The following is a 26,637-nucleotide window of genomic DNA, read 5'->3' as shown; positions in this document are numbered from 1 at the left end:
TATAGTGGAAAATGTGCAAGGTGCTAAAATCCTTTAGGGTTGTCAAATGTCAAAAATATTTCACAATCACAAATTTCCCAATTAAATGCAAGTTATCTGAATGTTTTGCTGAGCGCTTTTCTTGCCTGGCTTCCACCAGTGAATTACAAAGTCCAATAAACATATTTCAGTGTAGGTATTTTATTTCAAAGCTTTGTTTTGTAGTGTAACATAAGAGTATCAAAGTGTATCAAGGACTTGTACCAAATAAGCATTCAACACATGATAATCATTTAACTTCGAACGCAAGTAGCGAAATGGAAAAATGGAAAAATGGTAACTTATTTTGTAGGTTTCGGTGTTGGTTTGTGTACGTGTTTGTGTGTATATTGGTATGTCTCCACACCCTCCTTCTCCAGCTTGGCCAGGATGTCGTGTACGTGTACGTGTATGTGTAGACGTTGGGATCTCTCCATCCCATCCCTTACTCCAGCTTGGCTAGGATGTCGCTCTCGCGGAAGAGCACGTACTCTCTCTTGTCGTCCATGTCCACCTTGGTGCCCCCGTACTTGGGCAACAGGACACGATCGCCCTCCTTGACGGCGACGGACAGGTGGCCAGCACCAGCAGGGTTACGGGCTCCGGGTCCAACGGCCACTACCAAGCCCTGCATCTCCTTGGGCACCGACTCCTCGGGCAACAGTATGCCACCAGCAGTGGTAGTCTTCACCTCGAAGCGCTGAATCAGTATGCGGTCCAGCATGGGAATGACCTTCTTAATAGCGTTGGCCATCTGAAAGTTTTCCCAAAATCTTTAATAATTTTTGTTCACAAATTATTAGATTTAGAATTCTTACTTTTACTGCCAGAAAAATATTTTTTTGATTTTAAAATTGTTTTTCTGTTCACGATGTGCTTCGTTCCGCTCTCTACTGAGTACTGGATTTTTCATATAACTTTTCAGTCCTACACATGAATGTTTTTCACATGAAAAAAGCCCAGGCTACTGCGATTGAGAAAATTCAAAGAATTCAAAGTCAAAGTTTTAGTTGGTAGTGTTAAAATGGGAATTTCTTCCTAACAAAAGTTTTCTTTAATTGTTTAGCCCGAATATTGTTGTTGTTGGGGATTTTATTGTACATATAACGAGATGTGGTATAAACCAATAAATTGTACAATTTAATTATTTAGCAGATAGTTAATTCCGACAAACATGGTCCACCCAAAGCGAACCGCATAGCTGCCTAGTCGCTGCTTGGTGGCTCGTTCCTTGTCCGTTATGTTTTTTTTTTCTTTGATTAATTCCCACGCCGGCATCAACGCCACCTGTTGGCAGTTGAGCTTACTAAGCTTAACAATGGTTGTGAGGGGGAATGTTTTGCCTTGTAGTTTTTCGTTCTCTATTGTTCTGCTGGTTCTTCCTGCTCTCTCTCGCGCTCCCTCTCTCTCGCTCTGTGTCTGTGTGTGAGGCTTCCTTCCTGTCTTGTGTATGTGTTTGTGTGTTGTACGTGCTTCAGTGCGTGTGGTTGTATGTGTACGGGTGGGTTGTGTTTGTCTAAACTTGTAGCGCGTTAAATGCTCTTAGAAATTTTTGTTTTCCATAACTTTGCCCAGAGCTTTCTTTTTATATCCCCGCATTATACACAGGGGTGCTGCTTTTATGAATTCAATGATGAAATGAATGTTGTTTTGAAATTTTATGGTATAATGTATAATATTCTTGGTCCAACCAAAAATCTCCGTGAGTAAATTTGTTGACTAAAAATATGATCAGAACCTTATTTTTGTTACAAAGATGGTTTTAGATACGAGATGCTTTCGTTAAAAGTCAACTATGATATAGTGAAGCCAACGATGATGTCGTAATGACAGTCCTTGAGCAAATATTACATATGTTAAGATAATTCCACAAAAGTTCAATTTTTAAGGGATTTAGGCCAAACATAATTAATCAGTAAATCAGAACAATATCATATCTCATCATAGAAACAATTTCAAGCAAGAAAATACTTTTTCCCTTATGAAGATAGTCCAACAAGGCGTTACAAATATAAGTAAGATCAAAAAGGAATTAGTAAACCAATCCTCTAGCTGCCACAGAACCTACTTACTTATATACATACAACCGCAAGGGTATCTAAACCATCGTTACTCAAAGCTCACCATTTTTTCCGCGTTTTTCTTCCTGCTGCTCGTAAATCACAAAACTTCATAATTTCTACGTCATTTTTGCAGGCATGTGTGTCTGGGATATATATTTGCTCGGCTTTACGTGGCGTTGGTGGAACGAGCAATTTTGTGTGGTTTTTATCCGTCCGACTGTTTCACTCTCCCTTTTTTGTTGTGGGCTCCTTAATGGCCCGCTGCGCTTTGGACTTTGACGTACTAACTCCTGGTGACGGACGGGCAGCTCCTCTATGCAATTTGAGTGAAGTTCTACGCTGTCTACGCGGTACAAATCATACGGGGGGCACTGGCATCCATTTGGCTGATTGCATTTTCATAACAATTTGCAGGATTACTAATGCGCCACGGAGTCCGTGCATTTGCATGACCTTGAACCATCTGCCCGGCACCTCATTAGAATTTCATTTGTAGTCGGGCAGACGACAGGGCCACAATCGATACAAAAAAGCCAAATATATTTATGGCCAAATTACATTTGCAGCGAAAGCACGGCGAATCCTTAGTAGTTGCCAAAGGGCCAGAGACACGGGGATGCGGAAAAAAAGCCAAAATGGCTATGGGAATATGCTAAGTTTTGTTTGTGGAATAATTCGGATATATCGTTCATTATAATTCCCCAAGGGTTCTCTCCCTTCCCATTGATTCAACAACGTTGCCTGTTCAATAAAGTCAATGCATTATAATCAATCTTTAAATACATTTTGATGATAATTCGCTGGGTTCAGGGTTGTTGAATGGAATAGACACAGAAATTAAGGCAAGCAAGGAATATATTTTCCAGTATAACTTTCACAGTGTGGTTATACCTTATTGACTGTGTTTAAATAATGCATTTTAATGTTATAATTATATCATTTCCTGAAATTGCTTTTAAAAAGGGTCAATGACCCTCGAATATTTGTGCCACATTTTCTTTTTTCGTTTGCTTTAAGCATATTTACTTAGACATATCTCGAAGCTTTAGTTGCTTTATATATTATAGAATTATTCTTGAGTTGGAAAAGCTTTACTTTCCAGTGTTAATGCCCACTAGGCGTGTTGCCATTAAGTTAATTGTAGAGAGCAAAGCACATTGAATACTATTCTTAAAAGTAAATAGCCGTAAATCTTAATGCTCGAAAGACTAGCTCTGACACTGACTTTGGTTGTGATTCTGAAACTGAATCTGAATCTGGATGAATGAAAATCTTTATAGTAGTTAAATATATAGACAGAGATAGAGAGTAATTAAGGTCTAATTGCAAGGCAAATTAATGCAAATGCAGGTTGTACTAAAACGCTTTGGTGGCAACAGCAACAGCAGCAGCAGGCCATAGCAGTGGAATCAGTAAAGACAAAAACAAGTGGCTAACTAAGAATCTGGCTTAAATAATATTCAAATAAATTAGCATTAGGATGCAAGCGGCGCGGTGAGCTAGATGGAGATTGAGTTACCGCCTCCAGTCCGCCTCTAGTTGCTCTGGGCATTGATCATGGCATACTGGGAGGCGAGCTGCGGCTTGGCCAGGGCCAGACGATCATGCAGCGGGGTCTGACAGAGAGAGAGAGAGAGAGAGAGTTTATTCGATAGGTACTTAATTGATAGATTGCAGGGTAAGACAGCTGGAGACAACCCACCTGTGTTAGTGGCTGTTTCGACTGTTGCGCCTCCGCCGACTCTATGGAGACGCGTTGCGTCTGGCTGGAGGAGTTGTGAGCTCTCCTCAATCGCTGCGACTCGATGTGATGGCGGGAGTTCAGCGAACCCTTTGACAACTTCTTGCCAAAGAGCACGGCCTGCAAAGAGGAAAAGCTATTGGATGATCCTGTGCAATAGAACATGATCCCTACCTTGAAGGCCTCGCGGAACTTGTTGCTCATGATGTTGTAGAGCAGCGGATTGATGCAGGTGGAGAGATAGTAGAGCACACCGGAGATGTAGGTCATCACCGTGTAGAGGAGTTCGTGCTGTTCGTGCAGCTTAGCGCCACGGGCGGGGGCATAGATGGCAATCAGACGCTGGGCATGGAAGGGGGCCCAGCAAATAAAGAAGCAGACCACCACAGCAACTGCCAGGAGACAGATAAAGAGTGAATGAAATGTTGGAGTACTTTGGACGTTTGTTTTTTTTTTTTTTGGCAATCGCCATAAACATAAATGAGAAACGAGCAACGACAATTGCCAAATGACAAACGCAATAAATTGGGCGGAGAGCGACTGATTAAAAAGCTTAGGACGATTAGGGGCATATGGTACCCATATGATGTCCCGATGTCTGGTCTGGCCCAGGGGTGAATAATTACCGAGCATCCTCAGCACACGCCGTGTGCCATAGTGATTGAGTCGGCCCCGCACGGAGCTCAGCTGGGCGCCCGAGCCGCCGCCATTGATGTTCACCGCAGAGTTGGAGCCCGCGTAGCGGTACAGGATGGTGTCCGATTGCACATTCTTCAGCTGTGGTCTCCGAGATGGAGCTAGAGCTGGGGCCGGGCCATCGCTCAGGTTGGAGCGGTAGAGCTGCAAGCCGATCAGCAGATAGAGCACAAAGATGATGGACATGGGCGCAAAGAAGAAGATGAAGGTGGAGAGCTGGAACGAGTGCTCGACGATGACGCGCACCACCACGCACTTGTCCACGCCCGCGTAGCTGTTGATGCCGAATTGGGCAGCCTGCGGGATGGCTGTGAGCACGGCCAGGGCCCAGACGAGACCGATGATGCGGATGGCACGACTCAGCTTGCTCATGGCCTGCCCCAGGAACGGGTGGCAAATGGCTATGTAGCGCTCCACGGTGAAGGCGGTGATGGTCAGGACGGTGGCATTGGCCGAGGTTTCGGCCAGCAGACCGCGTCCCAGGCAGAAGTACTCGCCAAAGACGTACGGATACTTGGACCAGATGAACCACACCTCCTGCGGCACGCCCGAGAGCAGCAGCAGGAAATCGGAGATGGCCAGCGAGAAGAGGTAATAGTTGGTGGCCGTGTGCATCGAGCGGTTCTTCTTGATCACGATGCAGGTGCTGATGTTGCCCACCACGCCGCTGAGGAAGATCAGCGAGTAGACGACCGTAACCGGCACCACAATTGACAGCGGATCGCGTGCCGGTCCCAGCAGTTGGCTCACATTCCCTGCCGTCCACAGTGGCCCGTTGTCGTCGTCGGTGGCGCTGGCGCTGACGCTGGCCAGGATCTCCGATTCGATATCGGAGTCGGGCATATTCCTGTGCGTTTGCTGGAACTGGAACTTTTCCCCTTACGAAAGCGGCTTTTGTTTTCACAAAATTTCCACTAGCTGCGACAAATTCCGATGCCGTTTATCTGCCTGCGGCTATGTCCCCCCCAACTATGCTAATTATAATAATTCGATGACGCGAACGGAGACTCATCCAGCGACTAGTCTGACTCGAAGCGTCTTGAAACTCTCTCGACTGTCACTGGCACTGGCACTGCCACTGGCACGCAAACGCACCAAATTACCAAGCGGCGAGGTCGATCCCCGATCCCCTGTACCGTTCCCGGTGACAATATTCCGTATTCCGTAGTCCGTTCCCGTCACTGCACTCGCACCCGGACGTTGACTTGTCTCTGATTTTGGAGGCACGTCGCTTACACAGCTCTCGACTCGAATTGTAAACACAGCGGCACAGAGCGAATCAAGTTTTGGAGTCCGTGTCCGTGTCTGTGTCCCGTCTCCATTCAGCAGCAACCGTACTCCAGCGCGCTCCGAACTTATCTGATAAGCAGCGGCGACATTTCATTCAGATTTGTATCTAAAAGCTAGCCACGAAGCGTCGCAGTTTTCCCTCACATGAGAGAGAGTAACGTGCGCGACATTGTGCTCCGACTAAGTGCTTGAACGAAATTGGCAAAAGGAAATGTGTAATGGATGTATGAGTGTATGGAGAAGGTAGACATTTTTTAAAGATGTGTTCTTATAAATTTAATATACAGTTTTTATTACATTTAAACCAACACAAGAATTATAAATAACTACCGAAATTCTGTAATAGATTTGTTATACCATCACTACAAGTATTTCCTACTAAATAAAGCAACTTCCCTTTGTCAAAAGAGGAGACCTTATAGTGTAAGTTTCATCTATGCGTAGCTGTCAATCGGCATATTAATAGCAAAATCCACATCGATAAAGCCAAAGAGCAAATCTTACATACTGCAACTTCGAGTCTTTTATCCGTGACATTCTATCACAATCCTGTTAGTTATTCCACGCACCTTACATTCACATTTATGAAACCGTCTCGCCCCGTGCTGGCACCCATCTTCTGTGTGTGTGTGTATTTTGGCAACCATATTTCATAGTGGCTATGGAGCAGGCAACTTTCGGGGCATTATCCACAAAGAGCAGCCACACGCTGGCAGTGGCGCTGGGAAAACTGGCAAAAAGTTGCCCCGAATGCGTTTTGTCATAGGTCTCTGTAGCTACACGCCGCCGACGAGTGACATTTCTCTATGGCCACATAATATTTTCATTCATTTGCTACGTTTCGTTTAGCACGATGCTAAGTGAGGACTGCCACTCCGTCCGTGTCTAGACCCCCCGTAACCCACCACTCCAACCCCCGATAATCAGGTACACCGCATGCCCCCCATCAAGTTCTGGTCACACGCCCCGTCGATGGGTGTCAAAGTGCGTGCGGTGGAGTGAGGTGCCTGTGGAATTTGGCACGAGCCAAACGAACACGGATGGTTGTCGCTTGGGGAAGCTTTTTGCTTGCAGCCGACGAGAGACACGACACGACGAGCGAGCTTGAAAAGCTTTTGCCAACTGCATGCGAAGGGTGGGTGGGAAGAGTGCCAACAATCAACGACATCCAATTGAATGATGAATGAATGAAAGCTCAAGGGTGCACTAGTGAATACTCCATAAAAACAAACACAGCGGAAGTGTTTCTAACATTCAAAAGGTTATGCATGTTTTTTAAGTTCTTCAAAAGTAGTAGAGTAAATATGTACGTAGGATATTCCTTAAACTATGCCCCCTTTCAGGGTTATTATTATTCGATTATTATTATCTTGTAACTTAATTCATAATCTCCATTTCTTTTCCAATAAACGTTCCAAAAATGTTGGCGTAAAGTAAAGTTATTTAAAAGGTTTTCATCCAAAAATTAAATTATTTCCTATCTGCTTGCACTTCAGCCCAATATCAAACGATTTGACTTAAAATTCACAAAAAATTTCACTTAACTTTAAGGACTATGTTTGTATACGTTTCTATATGTATGCGTTTATGTTGTGCTTGAACTTGACCGTCCTTGAATTACTTATGCTACCAGCCTCTTTCGTTTATCAAGCTCGAAACCTCGCAAATGTATTGGAATCCTGCGATTATAATGGCTCCTCAAGTGAGCGGCACCTTTCATCGGCTGCCTACAGCCTTGATGCATTCATTGACTATAATTCGTATAGAATAGACACAAAAGCGTATATATAATTGTGCTGCATGTCGATCCACCAGACAATACGAGTACATATATCGTGAGTAGATAAAATCTTGTTATTGATTAACTTAGAGTCTTAATCTGGTTCAAACAGTGTATAGCTGTCTCTAGTATTGCACAATCCGAAAGTGTTTGGTCAGCATATGGGATATGAGACCAGGTCGATCCTCGTTTGGGGTATTATTGAACTTTGAAATGTTTTGGTTAGATGGGTTCGTGTTGGAGGTACGTGGTGTGTGTGGCGATATTTGGCTTGTGTTGTGGCTGATCTGAAGCTACAGATCAATGGGAGATTACAACTTCTAGATTTCACCTTTAAGAATTTATACACGATTGTGCAGTGATAGCGGATTAGTATCTTTATAGACCTATAGACGTACATATATACGATGGACGCTTTGCTTCATCATATTTCACTGGGCTGCCTTCTGTTCTGTTCTCAAACATCGACTTCGATTACCTCAACGTCAGCATCCTCTTCATCGTCGCTGCCGTAATAGCCCTGTCTCCCCCAGTTGTAGGGAAGAACCCTGACATCCTGTCAGTGAATGTACCTCTCCTGCTATAGCAGCACCTGCTTCATTTGCGGTCGGTGCTTCTCGAGCAGCCGCATGGCCTGCTCCTGGTCCATGCCATCGATGGAGCATGCAATTAGCTCCACCATGTTGTGCCCATGCCTCAGTATGTGGTGAATCGACTGCAGCGTGAGTCGCATGCAGTTGCTTATGTTGATGCTTCGCAGGCGCTTAAAATTACGCAAAAAGTTTCTCACAGTGTCATCGTCCACCTTCATACAGCTGGACACGCACAGCGTTTCGATGGCCGGTGCGTTGTGGGTCAGCGCCTCGAAGCCTTCCGGGTAGAAGAACGAGCAATAGCCCAGCGAGAGGATACGTAGCTCTGGCAGAATCAGTGCCTCCTTCAGGACACGATCCGTTAAGTTCTTGCAGCCTCGCAGGTTCAGCTCACGTAGTCCCCGGAGACGGGTGATGGCATAGGGAAAGTCTGGGGTGCCCAAGAAGCCTTTGTCCGTGATCTTGATGCAGTATTCGATGTTGAGTTGGCGCAAACCAGTCTGGTACTTGCAGATGAGGGACATGGCGCGGTCGGTCACTGCCTGCCGACAGTTGTCCAGGCTGAGGCGACGCAGGTTATAGAGTCGCACGAGCAGCTCGCACAGGGACTCCTCGTCGATGAAGCAGACCTCCTCCAGATGCAGCTCCTGGATTATGTAGTTGGGCGTGTGGGCAATCCCCTTGAGTAGGGCCACACCGGTCAGCTCTCGACAGTAGGCCATGGTCAGGCACTTCAGCTGGCCGCTTAGCTGGCGCAGAGCATCGATGCAGGCGCAGTTTAGCTGCACGCAGAACATGAGGTCCAGGGACTTGAGTGAGAACTCCCACTTGGAGGCCACATACAGGAGCAGTTCGTTGGTCAGCGAGAGCATGCCGGTGAGGTCCAATTGGCGCAACGGAGCGACCGCCGGCACCGACATAAGTATGGCCTCCAGCAGGAGGAGGTGACAGTTGCCCGACAGCTTCAGGACGCTGAGGTTGCGCATGGACCCAAAAGCCAGACTCCACGGCAGCGTTTCGACGCTGGGCGAGCAACTGAAGAATATGTCAATGTACTCCAACGTCTTGGCATGGTCCCGCAGCACTGCCACCAGAACTTCCTCGTTGTCGTGCGTGAACTCAAACTGCAGGTGACGCAGTTGCACTCTGTTTGCGGGTTTCCTCAGCTGCAGCAGCATGCTCAGCTTCAGCGCCGAGTCCAGGCTAACGCCGTCACACTCGAAGGCCTCCAGATTGATGAACTGCTTCAGGTTGATCCCAATATTATCGTCAAGCACGGTGGTCGCGGCTATCGTCAACACCTTCAGGTTGGGCATTTTTCCGTTAATGTTGCGAAAGACGGGCGCGTGGCTCACTTGCAGATGCCTCACGTCCGGGCCGACCAGCTTCAGGAAGCTATCCAGCTTGGGGGACTGCTTCAGGTTGCGTAGCTCGATCCGCTCGAAGCTCAGCTTCGAAGGTGCATTCTCCACGTGATCCTTGATCGCCGCCAGATTGTGCCTGGTTATAATCACCTTGCCCTGGGACATGAACTTGCGACGGTTAACGAGTTCGCGACAGTGCCAGGACACCATCCGCAGCTGCTTGAGATCGTTGTAGGACAGATAGGACATGACCTCCAGCCACATCTCGTTGGGCAGCATATCGATGGGGACTTGAATCTTCCTCACTGTCCTGCGATCCTTCTTCTCCGGCGAGCGTGGCGGCGAACCCGACGAGCCCTTGTTCCGTGACAGCCCCAGCAGCGGCAACATCCTGAACTCTATTTTCCTGTGAGCCTACAACGTGGGAAAATACATCTGTTAGGCGTATGTTATTGAAAGGGGGTATGTGCATATTTTAACCGGTAACCATGGGTGTGACCATACTGCAGTCGTGGGAGCAACCATCCCTGGTCTGCAATGCACTGTTGCCAGGGACCTGCACTGTTGCCAGAGCCCAGCCGCTGCACTTTGCCACCCACACTTTGCGCAGCCAGGTGACAGGTGGCAAGACTCCCACGGCCCGAGCACTTACCTGAGCGTAGGTGTTGCTCAGCCTCTGCAAGAACCTCCTCTCGCGACGCTGACTAGGTTTTCCACACGTAATAAGACTATTCCCCATCCAGTGGCTCTATCGTTTCTTCAGATTTGGTTGAAAACCGGAAATACACTAATTTTTAGCGCCTCTGCAGAACAACTGCGACTTCACTTCTCTGGCCGCGAACCTGATTTTCGGTGCCTCCGCACAGAAGCGTTAATTGGAAAATAGTCAAATGGAACTTTTGCCGTTGATTGACAGAATATTGTTGATATTATAAAATACTTTTCGTTGGATTTTGGCTCCGTGTTGTTTGACGGCAACCTGCTGCCGTTGTGCACCTTGGAAAAGCCAACTGTGTTTTCCAGGCAGCGAAAGACCGAAAACTAGCCACCACTTGCAGCACACAGCTGTGTATCTAATAATGAAAATTTGATTGCCGCTGCAGAGATACTTCCAGCACGCATGCACCTCCCTCTCTCCCTCTCGCTCACACGCACACACTCACCCCAAAGGGCCAGCGCAGTGTAAATTGAATAAAAGGTAAGGGCTGTAGAAGCAGCAGGGACCAACGACTCTCAGCATCAAATGAGCACATAAAAGACGACAGTGTGTTTTTAATTCTGTTGTTTTCGAATTTGTTTGCCTTTCAGTGTATTTTTTATTATATTATAATTCTCTGCGCCGCAACTGCGCCGGACATTTCTGCTAAAATAGGTCACTCAAAGAGTGCTGGTGCCCAACCTATATTAATACACTTTGGACATGCGCTCTGTGAATTACTTCTCTTGCTCTTTTGCTTTTTGCTTCGAGAGAGACTCTTTTACTGCGTTCTATTTTGTTTATGTTTGCTGCTGCTTGTGACCCACATACAGAAAAACGGCGTCCATGAGGGGCGGCCTTGATGTGAGAGAGGGAGAGCGATTACAGCAACTACGTGGAAATGAGAGAGGAACATACATATCTACGTGTATGTATGTATAAACAAAGCTGCGTGCGCAGCTGCATTTTGTGCACATATGTATGTATGTACAGCTTAAAGCATAGAGTGCGTACCTTTGACATTTGAGGATCTGGACAAATGAACCTTCTGTGTATGCAAACTGTACAGCTTAAAAAATGATTAATTACCAGGCAGCTTACTCTTTACTCACCCTCGCCAATTAATCTGCACGCTGAAAATAATGAAAACTGCCAGGAACGAGTCAAAGGGTCGGTAACTGATTTCAAATTTATTTGTGTGCTTATTGCCTCTATTCGACTTCAAACCAGTTTCAGACGAAAAAAGTATGACTAAATGGTACTTTGCAATGGAATGGATTGAATGCTTTGTTCCGCTTTTCGATTGACATAACCTCTAAATATGGAGGTGTTGGTAACGGTTCCTCGTGCATTCGTTGTTCTATTAATGGATTGAAATTTTAACCTTTATAGTTAAAGCTGATTTAATTCGAACTTTCGACTCAAGTGGTAAAGCAGTTTAATTAGACTACAGAAATACCATATAAATAAATCAACACTTGTTAGTTAATTACTACTTATGGAAGGTATTCTCAAAGATTGTTGCAAGGCCTGCAATTCCACGACGTCAGCTAACTAATCATTAGGATTCCTAACTGCAGGACGGCATTAACTGCCGCGATGTGTGGGACTATATATAAGCCGATTGGCAGTAAGGTCCCAAAGTACAGTACAGGAGCAGTTGGCCACGATGAAGAACGCCGAGCCAAGGAACCCAATCAGGATGGAGGACTTTCTAAGGCCTCAAATGTTCCAAAAGTGGACCCGGTTGGTGCACTTCGACTGGAAGCGGGATGGTGACAATCGTCTGGTGAACTCCTCCTCGATAGCCTTCTGGATTTCAGCGATTTTAAATTTGCTTTTCTTTGGCCTCAACGGCTGGGACATCATCCGTCATTTGTCCTCGGGGGGCAGGCCCTCCAATCAGAACCCGCCCGTGATCAGCATTACCATTTACTTCTCGATCCGAGGACTGATGCTCTTCGTGAAGCGTCGCGAAATAATCGATTTTGTCAATGCATTGGATCGCGAGTGTCCGCTTGAAACTCAGAAGCAGCTGGAAATGCGTCTGGAGCGCACGTACAAATCCTTCTGGCAGCGCTATCGATTCCTGCGGGTCTATGTACACTCGACAGGGCCAATCTTCTGCTGCCTGCCGCTGGCCGTCTATCTGCTGACCAACCAGGGCTTCGGGGCGCCCATCACGCAGCACAATCAGCTCCTCGGCGGCTGGATGCCCTTCAACTTGAGGAGAAACCCCAGATTCTACCCTCTGGTGTGGCTGTTCGATGTGTCGTGCACCACCTGCGGTGTCTCCTTTTTCCTGACCTTCGACAACCTCTTCAACGTAATGCAGGGGCATCTTATCATGCACCTTGATCACCTCTGCAGACACCTAGAGGCCATCAATCCCGCTGACAGTGTTACCAATGAAGTGGAATTTTTCGCTGATCTGAGGACCCTAGTGCAGCGTCAGCAGCTCCTCAATCGGCTGTGCGGTCAATACAACGACATCTTCAAGGTGGCCTTCCTGGTGAGCAACTTTTTAGGAGCCGGATCGCTTTGCTTCTATCTATTCATGCTCTCGGAAACAACGGATCTGTTTATGATTATCCAGTACATAACTCCCACCATGGTGCTGGTGGCCTTTACCTTTGAGATTTGTCTGCGCGGCACCCAGCTAGAGGAGGCGGTGAGTCATCAAGTCAATCAAGTACGAGAATTATATATAATTGTATACTTTTATCTTCCTTTAACAGTCTGCACGCATAGAGTCATCGTTAAGTCAACAGGCTTGGTACATGGGAAGCCAAAGGTATCGCAAGTTCTTTTTCCTGTGGATGCAGTACTCCCAGCGAACCCAGAAGCTCGGCGCCTTTGGATTGATGGAAGTCAACATGGTGCACTTTACCGATGTGAGTAGATAAACTCATAAATAGTTGTAATATTGCATATATGTATTATCTTCATTTTTAGATCATGCAGCTGGCCTATAGACTCTTTACCTTTCTAAAATCGCACTAGGAAATGCCATCAAACCTCTGGCTAAGTTTCTCAATATATCTGACTCTTTAGGAGAGACTTTCAAGTGAACTATTCTCTCATTTAAGCTTTCCATTCGGTTTATTCAGAGTGATCAAAGTTACGTTTATAAGTTGGTAAGATATAATACAATAATTAGGTAGAGCTTTTGAGCAAATCGTCTTCAGGGAGACCCGCCGCCAGTAATCCTAAACCCTTAGTAAAAACTATTCCTGAGCACCTCCAGTTCGCTGCACCTATGCCTACGGATGTGGCCTCGTATGAGTATTCCTGGCCATTCGCAAAGATGAGCGTCGTGGACCGCCGGCGGTTCCAGTGGAGAGTCGGGGTAGACGTGGATTAACGGGCGGACCCATTACGCGATCCACAGGATCCGCATGCATCTCGATGGGCGGCAAAGGAGAAGCCGGAGACCACTCCGAGCTGGAGCTGGAGCCTGGTGAATCGGAACTGTGTGGCACACAAAGGGATCATTGGACATTGGATCAATCAAAGATGCGAGTGGACTCTTACCCCGCTGTGTAGATGGGCGGCAGCTTCTTCTCGTAGCTGCTGGTGCTGGGCGTGACCACGCCGGCATGGATCTCCTGCTGATAGAGCCCGTAGAGCTCCCGCAGCTCGTCCGGCAGATCCACGTTACCCTCCTCGATGAGCCGCCGCTGCGAACTGATAATGTCCTCGCACAGACGCCGCTGCCGCTCGGCGCGGAGCAGCTGGAGGTCACGTCGTCGCAGCTCTGCCTGGCGGGCCAGTCGTTCCGCCTGCAGAGACACCTTGTCCGCCTCCAGCTCGTGGACGCGACAGAGCAGGGCCAGTAGCTCTCGCTCCTCGTCGCTGCTGATGCGCTCTGGCAGTTCCTGCAAAGCAAAATGAAATTTGGATGAAGTCCGCAACGCAGTTGGAAAGTGTGCAAACTGACATCCTCCAGCTTGACGCCCTTCTGGCGACACTGCTCCAGCTCCTGCTCGGTGCGCTCGCGTATCTCCTTGTAGCGTCTGTTCTCCTTCTCAATAGCCGCCAGCTCGCCCCAGGCATTCTTCAATGCCACCGATCCCTCCGATTCGACATCTGTAGAGGAAAAATCAATACTCTGCAGGGATTCGTATCGAGGAACACTTACCGTCCTCGCCCATGGCATCGTAGAGCTTGCCAATACGTCCCTGCCAGTGGGAGATGATCATGTGCTGCCGCTCAGCATCCAATTCGAGACCCAGTAGATGGCTTTCGGCCTCGAGCAGCTTGCGGCGTAGCTTCATCTGTTGCTTAAAGGTGAGCACAATCTGCTCCCGCAAGTACCGCAGCTCCGTCTTCCTTTGATCATCGGGCTGCTCCACCTCCACTGGTGGCTGCTGAATGCTGGCTGTTGTCGCCGTAGCCATCGTCGTCGTCGTTGCTGTTGTCATTGCAGCTGCTGCTGCTGCTGCTGCTTTGCCGCTGCGTGGCCTATCGGTCAGCATTTTGGTGCGCAGGCGGGAGACCTCGTCTCTGAGCTCTGAGACGAGGCTCTGATAGTGCTTGGTGGGGAAGTCCTTGAACTCGTCAATGTACACGGAGTTCTGCAGCTTGGTGGTGATGCTGTTGGCGCGATCCGCGTACACGAGCGTGTTCTTCGTCTCGTCACGGTGTTTGCTCTCGGGCGCCACGTGGGCGATCATGACCGTCTTGCAGCGGCCGCTCAGCGCCTCCTTCAGCAGGCGTGTGAGCTTGGAGTCGCGGTAATTGACATAGCGAGCACCTCCTGACAATGCGTTGATGCAGTTGCCCAGCGCCAGGAGACTGCGGTTGATGTGTGCCCCCTCCTGGAGTCGCTTGCCCCGGTTCTTGGTCTTCTTGGCCCGCTCTGAGCCGGCCAGATCGGTGAGGAAGAGCCGCCCCTGCTTGGTGCCCAGCGGAGTGCGCGTCTTCACCATGATGCTGAGCAGGGCGTGGCTGCGGGACGAGGTCTGGTTGGCGGCCGTCGGCTCCATGGTCCTGGCCTTGTTGCCCTTCAGCAGCAGTCCCACCACCTCCTTGCGGCTGGACGTGGTGATCTCCGACAGACCGGCCACCGTGATGCGCTGTCCGCGATTATCCTCGCGCAGCTCCAGCGGTCCGCCCGGATTCAACAGATCGCGGATGAGCTCGTTGTAGATCTCCAGATACGAGATGGACACCTTGCAGGCCCCTTCCTCCTCCACGGACTCGATATGCGCGAAAATGTCCTCGATGGCGCGCACCATAAGCCCAATGTCCTGGCTGCTCACATCCGGTTCAAAGCCAGAGGCGGCGGTGGGCGGGGCACGGTCACTCGTAGCTGGTTTCTTGCGCGGCACAGGGCCGAGCATGGTGTGCGTCTTACCGGATCCAGTGGCTCCATAGGCGAACACGGCCGCATTGAAGCCGCTGAGTACATCGCGCACCAGCGGCGCCGTTGTCGTCTTGTACACCTGCTCCTGTGTGTCGTTCTCCCGGAACACATGGTCGTAGGAGTACTGCCGCGGACGATTCTTGCTGCCATCATCGTACAGCAGCGATCCACCGGAGATCACCTCAATGCAGCGTTCAGCAGCCTCCAAGCTGGGACGCACTCGAACTGCCACCTAAAACGAGAGGATTCCATATTGAATATGTGTCTGTGTTTATCCTCCCGCTTTGACCTACCACTAGACGCTCATCCTGTCCGGTTTGGGCCGTTGCAATGGCTCGTCCTTGGGAGGATGTGCTGCCCCCACTGCTGCCCGACCAGCTGCTAGCTCCCGCACTGGCGGCCATATCCAATTGACTGTCGCTGGTCGAATGTCCTTCGATGGACACGTGCCGCCTGGCCTGGCTGATGACCTGCCGAGGAACCACCAAACAAAACTATTACAAATTGTGTCAATTTGTTGTCAACAATCGTAGAAATGTCATCAGCCCGGCAACACCCTCGCTGGCACGCTGTCCTAATGGATTTGTAAATTTGCGCGCCAAGGTCTTGCCCCGAATGGGTTTCGAAGCAAGGGGCAGGGCCAGGGGCTTCTCCTATAAGTCCTTAGGGTTCCCCGTTTACCTTTGTAGGAGCACTTCGAGTTGGCGTGAGCCATAAATCAAGCCGGGAACTTGAACACCCCGAAAGTCGCTGCGTGTCTTGGCATGCAAATGTTCCGGGAGAGGGTACAAGAGTTCGATGTCAGGTCATCGAGTGGGTACTGTACCAAGACACAATGAACTGGGAAAGTCCCATGAACCTGTCCAAAACCTACAGCCTGCACATACAACTTCAAGGTTTAAGGAGAGAAATTGATGGCTTTTGGAATTTTTTTTGTGTTTTTCACACTCAGAAATTAAGGTGTCAAGCTGAAAGATTACTCTGCTTCAAGCCCATCCAAAACCCCTGAATAACTGAATCGTTTTGAATCCAATTCTTGTCATTCAAAACCCATGTTCCCATAGCTCTCAACCATTCAAAGTCTTTTTCTAAATGAAGGACTTCCCTTAGACCTAGAGTCTACTGTCTAACAATTGTCTTTCCTTTAATTTATCCATTAGACAAGCCTTTCCAAAATCCCTTTAACCTACCACTTCAGGCTACCAGCAATCACCTCTAACCCCCATAAGCTGTCACCACAGCCCATCCCATAACTATTTAATTTGGTTGAGAGCTGCTTAATTATAAAACGTGTGTGGCCATCGAAGTTGTGTGGTGCCAAGTGAAAATACATTATTAACTTATAATTTCATGTCCAGTGACTGTCATGAATATGTTATGGAACAGCACAGAGAGCATTCGCGGCACTTGCTCCTCAAATATGTACACAAATTATAGGCCTCGAGTGTCAACAAGAAGGGACATGGGCATGTGGGCTCGCGTAGGTGCCACTCTTGAGGGAGTCCTTCGACCCATGGGGCGCGTCGAACGTTGAGGGATTCCGCCTAACAACTAATTTGATAATATGTAGTACGTAAAATCGATTCAAATAGTTTAATGAGCGCCAAACCAATACCACGGAGAATCCAACCCCCGAAAAAGAGTCCAAAACAAGCGGCGAGTGGAGAGAGACCTCAACACTTGTTTTCCCCGTTCTCGTTTCATATTCTACGAGTATGACTGGCTTTTTGTCGTTTATTGAATTTGTGTAAATTGCCAGCAGACACGACAGCCGACGGACAGGTGAACTCCCGAAGTACTGCCCATGCGGATACATGTCGTCCTTTGGTATGCCATTGGGTGGTTAGATGGACTCGGCCTACGTGGTTTGGCTTTGTCTTCGTTTGTGGCTAACGATTTTAATGTTCTGGTATGGCGCGTTTTGATTTGCCTCTCTGCTCTGCGGGCTACTGAGGTGGTAATATTTGTACACCACATGCCGCCCTCGTTTTAGTTTTTTCCAACCATAGTGGAGCTCATTAGTGGACATCGGGAGTGGGAATTGGAGCAGTGGAGGAGTGGGGATTTGAGTGCCTTTTATGAGCTGGAACCACTGCGCGACTGGGTTCAGAGTCCTGCCGCAGGCGCATGGCGCTTCCAACGCATCAATCGTAGATAAGTAATAACATGTGGCAAAGACTCTTTATGGTTAATGATTTTGACAAGCCGCCCGCCTAATGAGCCAAACAATGAAAAGCCTTTCAAGAAAAATAAGGGACCCTAAACTGACACACAAAACAAATAGGTTTTCCACGTAAATGGAGGCTTTAGATAGAGATCCTATTGGAAAATAAACCACCAAAACGTGGAAAATCAATTGAAATAACGCTTTAGATAATTATCTAGAAAAAGAAAACAAATGTTGCTTTTTAGAAGCAGATCAGAAATTACCATTTGTATATATTTCTGGATATATATTTTTGGACAATATGGACGTAATTAGAAGGTTTAAAATTAGAATTAGAAGGTATAAAAATGAGAAATTAACGTAGACAAATCTTTCAGGAATGTGGGACCAATTCAATGTAACAAAATTTCGACTGTAACCATTGAATAACTGATCCAAAAAGACGTTTCCAAGCATAAGCAATGCTTCAGAATAAATCAGAGAAAGCTGAACAATGATAAGTCGATAGATGTCATCTATATTGCTTCGTAGAAGTGAAATACCCTTAGGAACGTATTAAAATTAAGACCAAGCTATGATTTCCATGTCTTAATAATATGCACAGACCCAACAAACAGCAAACAGGCCAACCCAAAGAAAGGCTTCAGAAAGTCTTTCCCCTTGGAACAAACAAGCGTTGACGAATCGTTGTAGCCGCAGTACATTTATGGCTTCAAAAGGGAGTTCACCCTCTTCCCCAGAATGCTCCTCTGGTTCCACCTAACACCAGAGCTCCGTCTAATCACAGTTCAAGCAAAGTTGCCCAAAGGTTTAGACGGTAATTACCCACAGGGGAACGTTGCGTATACGCAGCAGGCTTGTGATTGATGGACAGGATTTACTTAATTACACGAAAGCCATTGCTCTGGCCACCTCCCACCATGGCTATTTTTAGGCTGCTCATCAGGTAAAGTGCCCAGCCCCCTGTTGCTGTTGCATTTCCAGCTAAAGTGACGTCATGCAGGTGCGAAAACTTTAACCTTCATTAAGAGGGGTTAGGGAAAAACACGAAAACGTGTGGTATGTAGGGAAATGCTGTGCGTGATAAAGTCTCAAGAACTTGGCCAATAAGTGGGCCAACTTGTCCGCATTGTTTGGTACACACAGTCGGACCGAAAAGTATTCGCGTATCTCACACATTCGGCACACAACAAAATGGCCAATGGCTGGCAACAAGACGGAAGAATGGGGATGGGGTCTGGCCCCAATCTCTGACATGAAATAATGTAATATTTTACAGTTGAGCTGAAAGCTGAAAGCAAAATCCGATTCGAGGATAAGGCAACCCCCAAGTAGGTCAATTAAATGCGGAGTTCCTGCAGAGTTCCTCTCTCGCGTATTTGCAGAACCGCACTCAAAGATCGATTATATAAAGAAAACATTTGATAACAACTTTTGAAGCACCTCTGCAAAATGGCGCACTTACAAATAGTTTTTAGTTTCGTTATATCCGCTTTGTTCTTTGCTCTTTGCTGTGTCACTGCACCCGAAACCCGTCGAAACTTTACCGTCGAAGAGTTTTTTAAAGCGGAAGGTAAAACCAAACCGGTGAACGTACGAATCGGGTTACAAAAAAAAACTTCCGAGTCACAACCAGCCTGAACCTTTCGCGTCGACGGACTACACTCAACTGGTCAGAACTAACGAAATTATAGGCATAGCAGGACGTGTCCTGGCCCGAGCCCAAACTGGCTCCTCGCTTGGGTGGCACAATCAATTGTTGTTGTTGTTCTTCGTGGGGGGGGTGTTGTTCCATTCGGTTGTTTTTCGTTTGTGAATTGTTGAAATGCTAATGCGCCATTTTGCATACATTTCAGGTGGAGTTTGTGCAGAAGTTTTGTGGTCCGGCCCGGTCCGGTCCTCGCATCGTGCGCTGGTCAAGTGTCGGATCCGAACAACTATTTCTTGGCGTTTGTCGGGCTCCACTTTAATAATTGTCGACAAATAAGTAAGGCATTCTCGCGAGGCTTAGCACATTTTATGCAAATCACTCTGACACAATCGTCTGTCGGACGGCATGTCCAAATGGTGAGGCATTTCCGCCACGTCAACCTCCAACCTCCACTATTCCTCCAAAAATAATAAATGCGAGAGTTTTTCCACATATCACCGCGCAGCAGTCGTCCATTTCCTTGATGCAGACTTAAAGTTTTCGCTGGGAAAACAGGACAAGACATTGAAATGCATAAATGTTTATGGAGCAGCCGATGTCGATGATTATGATTGATTGATTGACTGACTGACTGATTCGGGCGAGTGGTCTAAATAAAAAGAGTGTTGGCATACCCACAGCTATGCATGCATGCCATCCATTACTCCCCCGAATTGATGCATGTCCAAGGACTTGCATTTGCATTTCACATTTTGGCAGGGCCTCCCTGCCAATTAAGAAATTTTCTCTTGCTGGCACACACACGTGAAGGTCAAGACAAATTACTCGGTCAAGAGTACAAGGACTGGCGCCGTTTGTAGTAATTGAAAATTGTTTTATTAGCTATTATTCAAATACGAATACGGGTACGAGTACGAGTACATGGTAGAGCGTAGAGCGTGTTGCATATTGTGTATAGATTTGATTTGATTCCGTTTTCCGGGCAATTCCATTTCGAACATTTCGACTAAATATATAATTGCAAACAATATACAATATCTATTCTCGTTGCGGTTCTTAAAAGTGCAGAGACAAAGGCTAAAGCAAACGAATATCTAACGAATTAAATGCTAACTGAAATTTGTATAACCTACGGCATTATTGCTGGATGGATGGGCCGATCCAAGCGGGGGGGTAATAAAAATCCAAGCGGAAGGCAAACAAAGAAAAATCGCTGGACAAAACTGTGGGCAAATATTTGAATTGGATTGGCGCTGGTGTGGGTGGACAGGACTTGAATTCGTCTAGATCTGGGCTTTTTCGAATGTCTTTCGTTATTTAAGATTAACTTTGCTCTTTGCAATATTTTCTGCTACTAAAGTGTAAATAGTTTGAGTTTGCAGCAAGCGCACGCTCTGAGGGCTGTCTGCACCGCTAAATGCTGTCCCTTCGGTCTCCCATTCGACGGCAATGAGGAGTGTGGACAATGGAGCCTGTGCTTGATATTAGACTAAATGCAGCATTAAGGCTGATGTCTGACGAGTTTGTTAATGGAATACTTGCTCTCGCCTTGTGTCTATGTATGTGTTTTGTGTACGTGTGTGTGAGTGTAATTGTATAATTGTCCTTATCAAAATATGCTCAAAATCGTTTTCGTCATTGTCAAACGAGTCTGTTCCGGTCTTCAGATTAACCAAAGAAATCGCAAAAAAGAATTTAGTTAAGTCTCGAGCAGCCTTTGGGTGCGGCTGAAGACGGGAACAGGCCAGATAATGCAGATTATTGTAATGGTTGGCATGTTTTTAGAATACGAAGCAGCTCTAATTAGACGCAGGGCTCCACATAGTTGCCCGGAAAGAGACCGGTGACGCCATCCATGACGCCCTCCCACCAGCCATCGTCGTTCTTCTTGAGCACATACAGCACCGAGCTCTCCTGGAAACTAAGCTCATCGTCCTTGTCCGCATAGTAGTCATAAATGGCCACCACTGAAATAAATATGAAATAAATATTCTGTTCTACATTGTATCTATCCCTAGAGATCCGCCTCACCCTTTTCTATAAAGTTCTTGGGCACCCAGCCAGGCAAATTCTGATCCTCGGGCACAATGGGCGCCAGTTGTGGGCCCGTCGAGGTGCGTGGCCTGCCAAAGTCCTGATGCTCATCCTCTGGCGGCGGCGGTGGCGGCAATGGCGGTGACTGCGAACCCGGACGTGCAAAATTCAAGCTGAAATGATTCCTGTGGCAAAGTCAAAGTTAATCAAGGTCTGGGGATAAATAAATGTGTGGGATCACAATGCAGTTGCATGCAATTTACCGATTCGGATTCCTTGTGTGTTTGCATGGAGAACAATGAAATGAGTTACATTTATGTACAGGCAGATGCAGGGGATGCAGGTGGCGGGATGCGACTTACCTGTTGATGTTGCGTCCCAGGGTGTGCATTCCGATGTGGCTCTGCTCGGTCATCTCGTGCTGCGACACCGTCAGCGGCGAAGGAGGAGCTGCTAAGTATCAAGAAGCGTTTATTAGCCTTCGCTGGGGTTTAGTCTCACTTCGAGTTAACTCACGTGGCATACTGCTCCTGTCGTCGTAGGTTGTAGGCGGCGGCGGTGGCAGCGATTGCATCATGCCCGCTGAGGGTAGATTCACGTGCGTTGCTATCTGCTGGCTTGGCGGCATCGGCAGCGCACTGTATCCCGCGGCACGCTCATTGCCCGCTGCCCCTCCGCCCATGGTGGTGGTGGTCATCGTGGTGCTGGACGAGGCCGTCGACATGCGCTTCGGATGCCCAATGGGATAGTTGGGTGCATAGTGCGAGGGCACCTGCGGCGGATTGACCACCGGCGGAGTGCGATACTCCCGCGAGCTCTTGCCCAGTGTCCCGGTATTGCTCACCGATTTTCCCAGGGTGCCCGTATTGCCAGCCCGCGACATTTGCGGCGGTGTCGGTGGCTTGGTGGTGGGCGGCGGACCCACCGAAGGCGGTATTAGGGATTGCACAGACCCGTGGCTGGAGCCTCGATGCTTCTGACGCACTTGATGCTGGGCAGAGTTGATGCCATGCCCGATCTCGTCCAGAATCGAGTAGTCGATCGGCTTGCGCACATACTTGATGGGCTTCTCCGGATTGATGGGGGCCACGATCTTGAATTGCCGCGAACTCACTTTGTTGGCCGTCAAGACGCCAATTTCCCTGGAAAAAAGGATCTCAATATCGCACAGAACATAGGGAAAACACTCCACATACCTCCTGGCCACCTTCTCCTTGTGAATGTGCACCGTCTGGGCGATGTGATTCATCTGCGACTCCATTTCGCTGAGTTGCTGCGCCTGCAGCTCCAGCAGCTGCATGTAGCTGTAGGCCAGGGTGTTGATCTGGTAGGCAACGCTGGCCAGCGATTGCGTGGTGTAGTTTTTGGTAGCCTCAAGTGCCCCCTTCTTGTTGTCCGCCCGATAGTAGGTGTCCTCACAGTAGTCGGCCACCCGCTCGAGATTGGTGTAGCTGTCTCGCAGGCTCTGGCGGCCGTCGGGGATCTCGGTGCGTATCAAAGATGCTAGTTCGTCCATTATGTTGTCACTGGCCATGGGGGCTTCGGTTAACATGGGTGTGGATGCTGCCGAAAGATGAAAAAACCATCAGCTTTGCTTCGTTTTTCATGGCATGTAAACATTTGGGGCGGTGACTGCCCTCTGCTGACGTCGGCAGCGACAGCGACTGCGAGTGCTGCGCCAGCGACAGAACCACTCTGATTGCCCACCAGACCGTGGATAAACGCCGAAACCTAATTGCTACTCACTTTATTTACTATGCGATTGCACTATAAATGTGTTTTTGTGTCGATTTGGTCGCGTTAAATGCAATTAAATGCAGTTTTTTCTTTACATTTTTCCAAGCGCAGCAGTGTGACCGCGGAATTATCGATATACCGTCAGACCTTCAAAAATATACCATCACATTTTAAAAATATACCGTAAGATACCGTAGTTTTAAATCATATTCCTCGATGTTCATGTTCTTTTTTATATTATGACCTTGCAAAGACATTTAACACTGAAACAATAATTTAATTCGATTGAAGAATCAATTTGGCTTATTATAAATACTCCTGGAATTGGATTATATACGTTATGACCTTATATTTTACAAATTTGTATTAGAATTTTTTATTTGATGGTCAGGAAAATTCTCTCCTTTGCCTAATTAGTGTAATGGACGGTCTTATTCCACCTTTAGCTTGATAATATTTCAGAATAACAATCGTCCTCTTCTTGAATGCTTCTCGCATCAGATTTATATTTTGGCATCCCACCCTTGATCCCTCTTCCAGGTCACACACCTTGCCACTTTCTTCGACGTTATCGCTACTTGTCCAACACTCAAAAATACAATACAGTATATTATAGTCATAACCATCTAAATTTTAGTACATTTCTGAGGGTCGGTCACACTGAACCCAGCATTAGTAATATTTTTTCGTCAAATTGAGTTAGCTACCTTTAAAATGTCTCATCAAACGGGAATCAGAGGTAAGTTCTTATCTGAAACTGTATAAAAACCCAAGATTAACATTCCATTGTTCTTTGGCAGCCAACGAGCAACTGGCAAAGCTGTTTGGTAAGGCCAAAAATGGGAAATTGCGAGTGCTAAAAGTATCCATAGAGAATGGTGAGTGTCAAGTGTATATATACACACCAAAATATACTGTGTATCCAGTGATAACCACACGGCTTCCGGCCTCTCTTTCGCCCCCGCAGAGCAACTCAGCTGTAGCGCCACAGCTGATGCGAAGAAGGATTGGGAGCGAGACTACGATAAGTTGCTGGGGCCGCTGCTGGAGGAGAATGTGCCCTGCTATATACTGTACCGTCTGGACGCGAAGATACCGCTGGGCCACAGCTGGCTGTTGATCAGCTGGATCCCGGACACAGCCAGCATACGCCAAAAGATGGTGTACGCCTCCACCAAGGCCACGCTCAAGACGGAGTTCGGTTCCGCGTACATCACAGAGGAGCTGCATGCGACCACTCTGGAGGAGACTACGCTGGAGGGCTACCGCAAGCACAAGCGGGACTTTGCGGCTCCAGCACCGCTCACCACGCGCGAGGAGGAGCTCCAGGAGCTGCGCAAGACGGAGGTGCACACCGAGATCAGCACGAACACACGGCAGCAGACGCTCGGAGGGATCTCCTGCCCCCTAACGGATGCCACGGTGGCCGCTGTGCAGGATCTGGTGCGCGGCAACTACGATTACTTGCAGTTTCGCATTGATCTGGAGGAGGAGCGCATCCATGTGTCCCATGCGGCCCAGGTGGAGCTCAGCGCTCTGCCCAAGCAGGTGCCCGAGGATCATGCGCGCTACCATCTGTTCCTGTTTCGGCACACCCACGAGGGTGACTACCAGGAGTCGTATGTGTTTGTCTACTCCATGCCCGGCTACACGTGCTCCGTGCGCGAGCGCATGATGTACTCCAGCTGCAAGGCGCCGTTCCTCGAGCAACTGGCGGCCATGGGAGTCGATGTGGTCAAAAAGGTAGGTGGATAGCAGCTGCCATTCCGTTTGCACGGCTAATTGTTTGCTCCTCCAGCTGGAAATTGACAACGGGAACGAGCTGACTGAAGCCTACCTGCTGGATGAGCTGCATCCAAAGAAGATATTGCATCGTCCGGCATTTGCCAAGCCCAAGGGCCCACCGAATCGCGGCGCCAAGCGCCTCACGCGTCCCTCCAACGAAGACCAAGTCTGAATCGCAATACACACCGAGTCCGGGCTCTCCCGTCTACCACCACCTTCAACTTTCAGTTTCCTAGCAAAGCATTTAATTTATTTCTTCGTATGTCTTCTCTTCTCTATGTTTCGTCTTCCGTATCACATTTCTGTATCTTGAAACGTATCCAAATCCTTAGTTGCACTAGGCATCAACTGAAACAACGCATAGCAGCAGCCATTGTGGGCTTCCTTAAATGTATTTCTGTCTAACTTTAAATGGACACATATGCAATTTATTTAAATTAAACTCTGATCTAAGTCTACACTTTGTCTGCTTTTTCCTTCACTGAGTTCAGCGACACATCTTCGGAGACACGCTCATCGTGCGCCTTGAACAGTTCGGGGTGTTCGTCTTCGGTCATCTTCTTGAATGCCGCCTGAATGTTGTCGTCGCGATTCACTCGCCACTTGTATTGCCAGTAGCGCACCTCCTCCATGGATGTGCCCGAGGCCTTCATCAGCAGCAGTGAGGCCACGCCAGCAATGCCGCCCATGAAGCCACCGATAATGCCGCCAGCAGCCATGCCCCGCAGACCCAGATTCATTTTGTATGTGGCGCCGGTTAGGGTGCCAGCGGCAAGGTATTCGTAAATGGAGGATTTGTCGCGGTAAACAGAGATGCAGGTGATGATGCCACTACAAGGGAGAGCAATAGTCAGTTGGAATCTCGTTTCAGTTGATGGTTAAAGCACTCACAAGTAGGAGGTCGTGAAAAGACCCACACGCCAGCCCCATTTGAAGCCGCCTTTGGCGAAATTCACTGTAAACTGATCCTGCAGCTTTTTCTGCAAGCCAAAATCCAAATAATATTATTAGAGCACACAAAATATATGGTCAGACACTCACCTTGGCATCAAAGTGGGATTTAAAGGCCGTGGCCTGATTGTTCTCCATGAAATTCATGTATCCCACCCGCGATTGTGTAACGCCGCCATAGATGGCTCCAATGAGGAAGCCCAGGAAGCCAGCCTGGTAAATGGAGTTGAGTTCGGAGGATATGCTGCCAAATTCACTGTTTAACCATGGATAGGTATCATTAAACCTGGAACACTTCTTATTATCAACATTTTACTCACTCAATCGTGAACATATGCTTCAGGCGCTCGAGACCGGTTTCATTTGGCGGTTTGCTGGCCAAATAGGCTTTGTAGGTTTTGTTCTCCTTGTCGACGACATCATCGGGGGAATCGTGAAAGGTCGGCAGAATGCCGGCAAACAGAAACCGGCCGCCTTTTCTTAAAAAACTCATTCGAAAATCCGCGTTGCGTTGAATAACAAGAAAAAGAGAAATACATAAGAACGACCAGCTGTTGGCCAGCTGTTTGTTCAGTAATGTAAAGTGGTGCAGACTCACTGACTTTATTTAAAATGTAATTGTACAAAAAATTAAAATATATTGCATATATTATTGATGTTTAATTATTAAAATATCTATTTTAGCACAGATAAAATTTAACT

The 26,637-nt window shown here is 47.7% G+C and overlaps 8 protein-coding genes across 13 annotated transcripts; 2 read left to right on the top strand and 6 right to left on the bottom strand.

Annotated features, from left to right (window-relative positions):
- Positions 1 to 164: 164 nt before the first annotated feature.
- LOC117589609 (10 kDa heat shock protein, mitochondrial) lies at positions 165 to 888 on the bottom strand. Its single transcript, XM_034281684.1, has 2 exons — positions 837 to 888; positions 165 to 772 (listed from the first exon to the last, which is right to left on the bottom strand). Exon 2 carries the CDS (start codon positions 770 to 772, stop codon positions 464 to 466), a length of 309 nt encoding a protein of 102 aa, XP_034137575.1. The 5' UTR covers positions 837 to 888; the 3' UTR covers positions 165 to 463.
- Positions 889 to 3,079: 2,191 nt separating this feature from the next.
- LOC117589587 (pyrokinin-1 receptor) lies at positions 3,080 to 5,860 on the bottom strand. Its single transcript, XM_034281651.1, has 4 exons — positions 4,449 to 5,860; positions 3,997 to 4,214; positions 3,784 to 3,942; positions 3,080 to 3,697 (listed from the first exon to the last, which is right to left on the bottom strand). Exons 1-4 carry the CDS (start codon positions 5,359 to 5,361, stop codon positions 3,617 to 3,619), a joined length of 1,371 nt encoding a protein of 456 aa, XP_034137542.1. The 5' UTR covers positions 5,362 to 5,860; the 3' UTR covers positions 3,080 to 3,616.
- A 1,830-nt stretch (positions 5,861 to 7,690) lies between these two features.
- On the bottom strand, positions 7,691 to 10,606 carry LOC117589765. The gene is made up of 2 exons (XM_034281954.1): positions 10,198 to 10,606; positions 7,691 to 9,959 (listed from the first exon to the last, which is right to left on the bottom strand). The coding sequence occupies exons 1-2, from the start codon at positions 10,282 to 10,284 to the stop codon at positions 8,169 to 8,171; spliced, it is 1,878 nt and encodes a 625-aa protein (XP_034137845.1). The 5' UTR covers positions 10,285 to 10,606; the 3' UTR covers positions 7,691 to 8,168.
- Positions 10,607 to 11,795: 1,189 nt separating this feature from the next.
- LOC117589690 (odorant receptor 88a) lies at positions 11,796 to 13,252 on the top strand. The gene is made up of 3 exons (XM_034281849.1): positions 11,796 to 12,913; positions 12,981 to 13,136; positions 13,198 to 13,252. The coding sequence occupies exons 1-3, from the start codon at positions 11,912 to 11,914 to the stop codon at positions 13,243 to 13,245; spliced, it is 1,206 nt and encodes a 401-aa protein (XP_034137740.1). The 5' UTR covers positions 11,796 to 11,911; the 3' UTR covers positions 13,246 to 13,252.
- Positions 13,253 to 13,388: 136 nt separating this feature from the next.
- LOC117589548 (kinesin-like protein KIF19) lies at positions 13,389 to 20,143 on the bottom strand. Of its 2 annotated transcripts, none has more exons than XM_034281553.1 (6): positions 19,243 to 20,143; positions 15,904 to 16,080; positions 14,384 to 15,842; positions 14,183 to 14,331; positions 13,777 to 14,120; positions 13,389 to 13,713 (listed from the first exon to the last, which is right to left on the bottom strand). In XM_034281553.1, the coding sequence occupies exons 2-6, from the start codon at positions 16,012 to 16,014 to the stop codon at positions 13,506 to 13,508; spliced, it is 2,271 nt and encodes a 756-aa protein (XP_034137444.1). In that variant the 5' UTR covers positions 16,015 to 16,080; positions 19,243 to 20,143; the 3' UTR covers positions 13,389 to 13,505. The 2 variants fall into 2 exon arrangements, with proteins under 2 accessions (XP_034137444.1, XP_034137445.1); XM_034281554.1 differs by lacking the exon at positions 19,243 to 20,143 and adding an exon at positions 16,292 to 16,504.
- Positions 20,144 to 20,291: 148 nt separating this feature from the next.
- On the bottom strand, positions 20,292 to 23,288 carry LOC117589549 (abl interactor 2). 4 transcript variants are annotated; one of them, XM_034281555.1, is made up of 7 exons: positions 23,209 to 23,288; positions 22,659 to 23,025; positions 21,979 to 22,604; positions 21,825 to 21,915; positions 21,726 to 21,737; positions 21,460 to 21,647; positions 20,292 to 21,395 (listed from the first exon to the last, which is right to left on the bottom strand). In XM_034281555.1, the coding sequence occupies exons 2-7, from the start codon at positions 23,012 to 23,014 to the stop codon at positions 21,232 to 21,234; spliced, it is 1,437 nt and encodes a 478-aa protein (XP_034137446.1). In that variant the 5' UTR covers positions 23,015 to 23,025; positions 23,209 to 23,288; the 3' UTR covers positions 20,292 to 21,231. The 4 variants fall into 4 exon arrangements, with proteins under 4 accessions (XP_034137446.1, XP_034137447.1, XP_034137448.1 ...); XM_034281556.1 differs by having other exon boundaries at positions 21,825 to 21,912; XM_034281557.1 differs by lacking the exon at positions 21,726 to 21,737.
- LOC117589551 (RPII140-upstream gene protein) lies at positions 23,215 to 26,463 on the bottom strand. Of its 2 annotated transcripts, XM_034281561.1 has the most exons (4): positions 26,256 to 26,459; positions 26,026 to 26,191; positions 25,876 to 25,964; positions 25,356 to 25,815 (listed from the first exon to the last, which is right to left on the bottom strand). In XM_034281561.1, the coding sequence occupies exons 1-4, from the start codon at positions 26,426 to 26,428 to the stop codon at positions 25,440 to 25,442; spliced, it is 804 nt and encodes a 267-aa protein (XP_034137452.1). In that variant the 5' UTR covers positions 26,429 to 26,459; the 3' UTR covers positions 25,356 to 25,439. The 2 variants fall into 2 exon arrangements, with proteins under 2 accessions (XP_034137453.1, XP_034137452.1); XM_034281562.1 differs by lacking the exons at positions 25,356 to 25,815; positions 25,876 to 25,964 and adding an exon at positions 23,215 to 23,288 and having other exon boundaries at positions 26,256 to 26,463.
- LOC117589550 (twinfilin) lies at positions 23,811 to 25,444 on the top strand. Its single transcript, XM_034281560.1, has 4 exons — positions 23,811 to 23,938; positions 24,000 to 24,077; positions 24,167 to 24,942; positions 24,998 to 25,444. Exons 1-4 carry the CDS (start codon positions 23,914 to 23,916, stop codon positions 25,154 to 25,156), a joined length of 1,038 nt encoding a protein of 345 aa, XP_034137451.1. The 5' UTR covers positions 23,811 to 23,913; the 3' UTR covers positions 25,157 to 25,444.
- Positions 26,464 to 26,637: the final 174 nt, after the last annotated feature.

Source organism: Drosophila guanche, unplaced genomic scaffold (genome assembly GCF_900245975.1).
Source record: "Drosophila guanche unplaced genomic scaffold, DGUA_6, whole genome shotgun sequence".
In the NCBI taxonomy this organism is placed as follows: domain Eukaryota; kingdom Metazoa; phylum Arthropoda; class Insecta; order Diptera; family Drosophilidae; genus Drosophila; species Drosophila guanche.
This window is presented reverse-complemented; position numbering and strand designations above follow the sequence as displayed.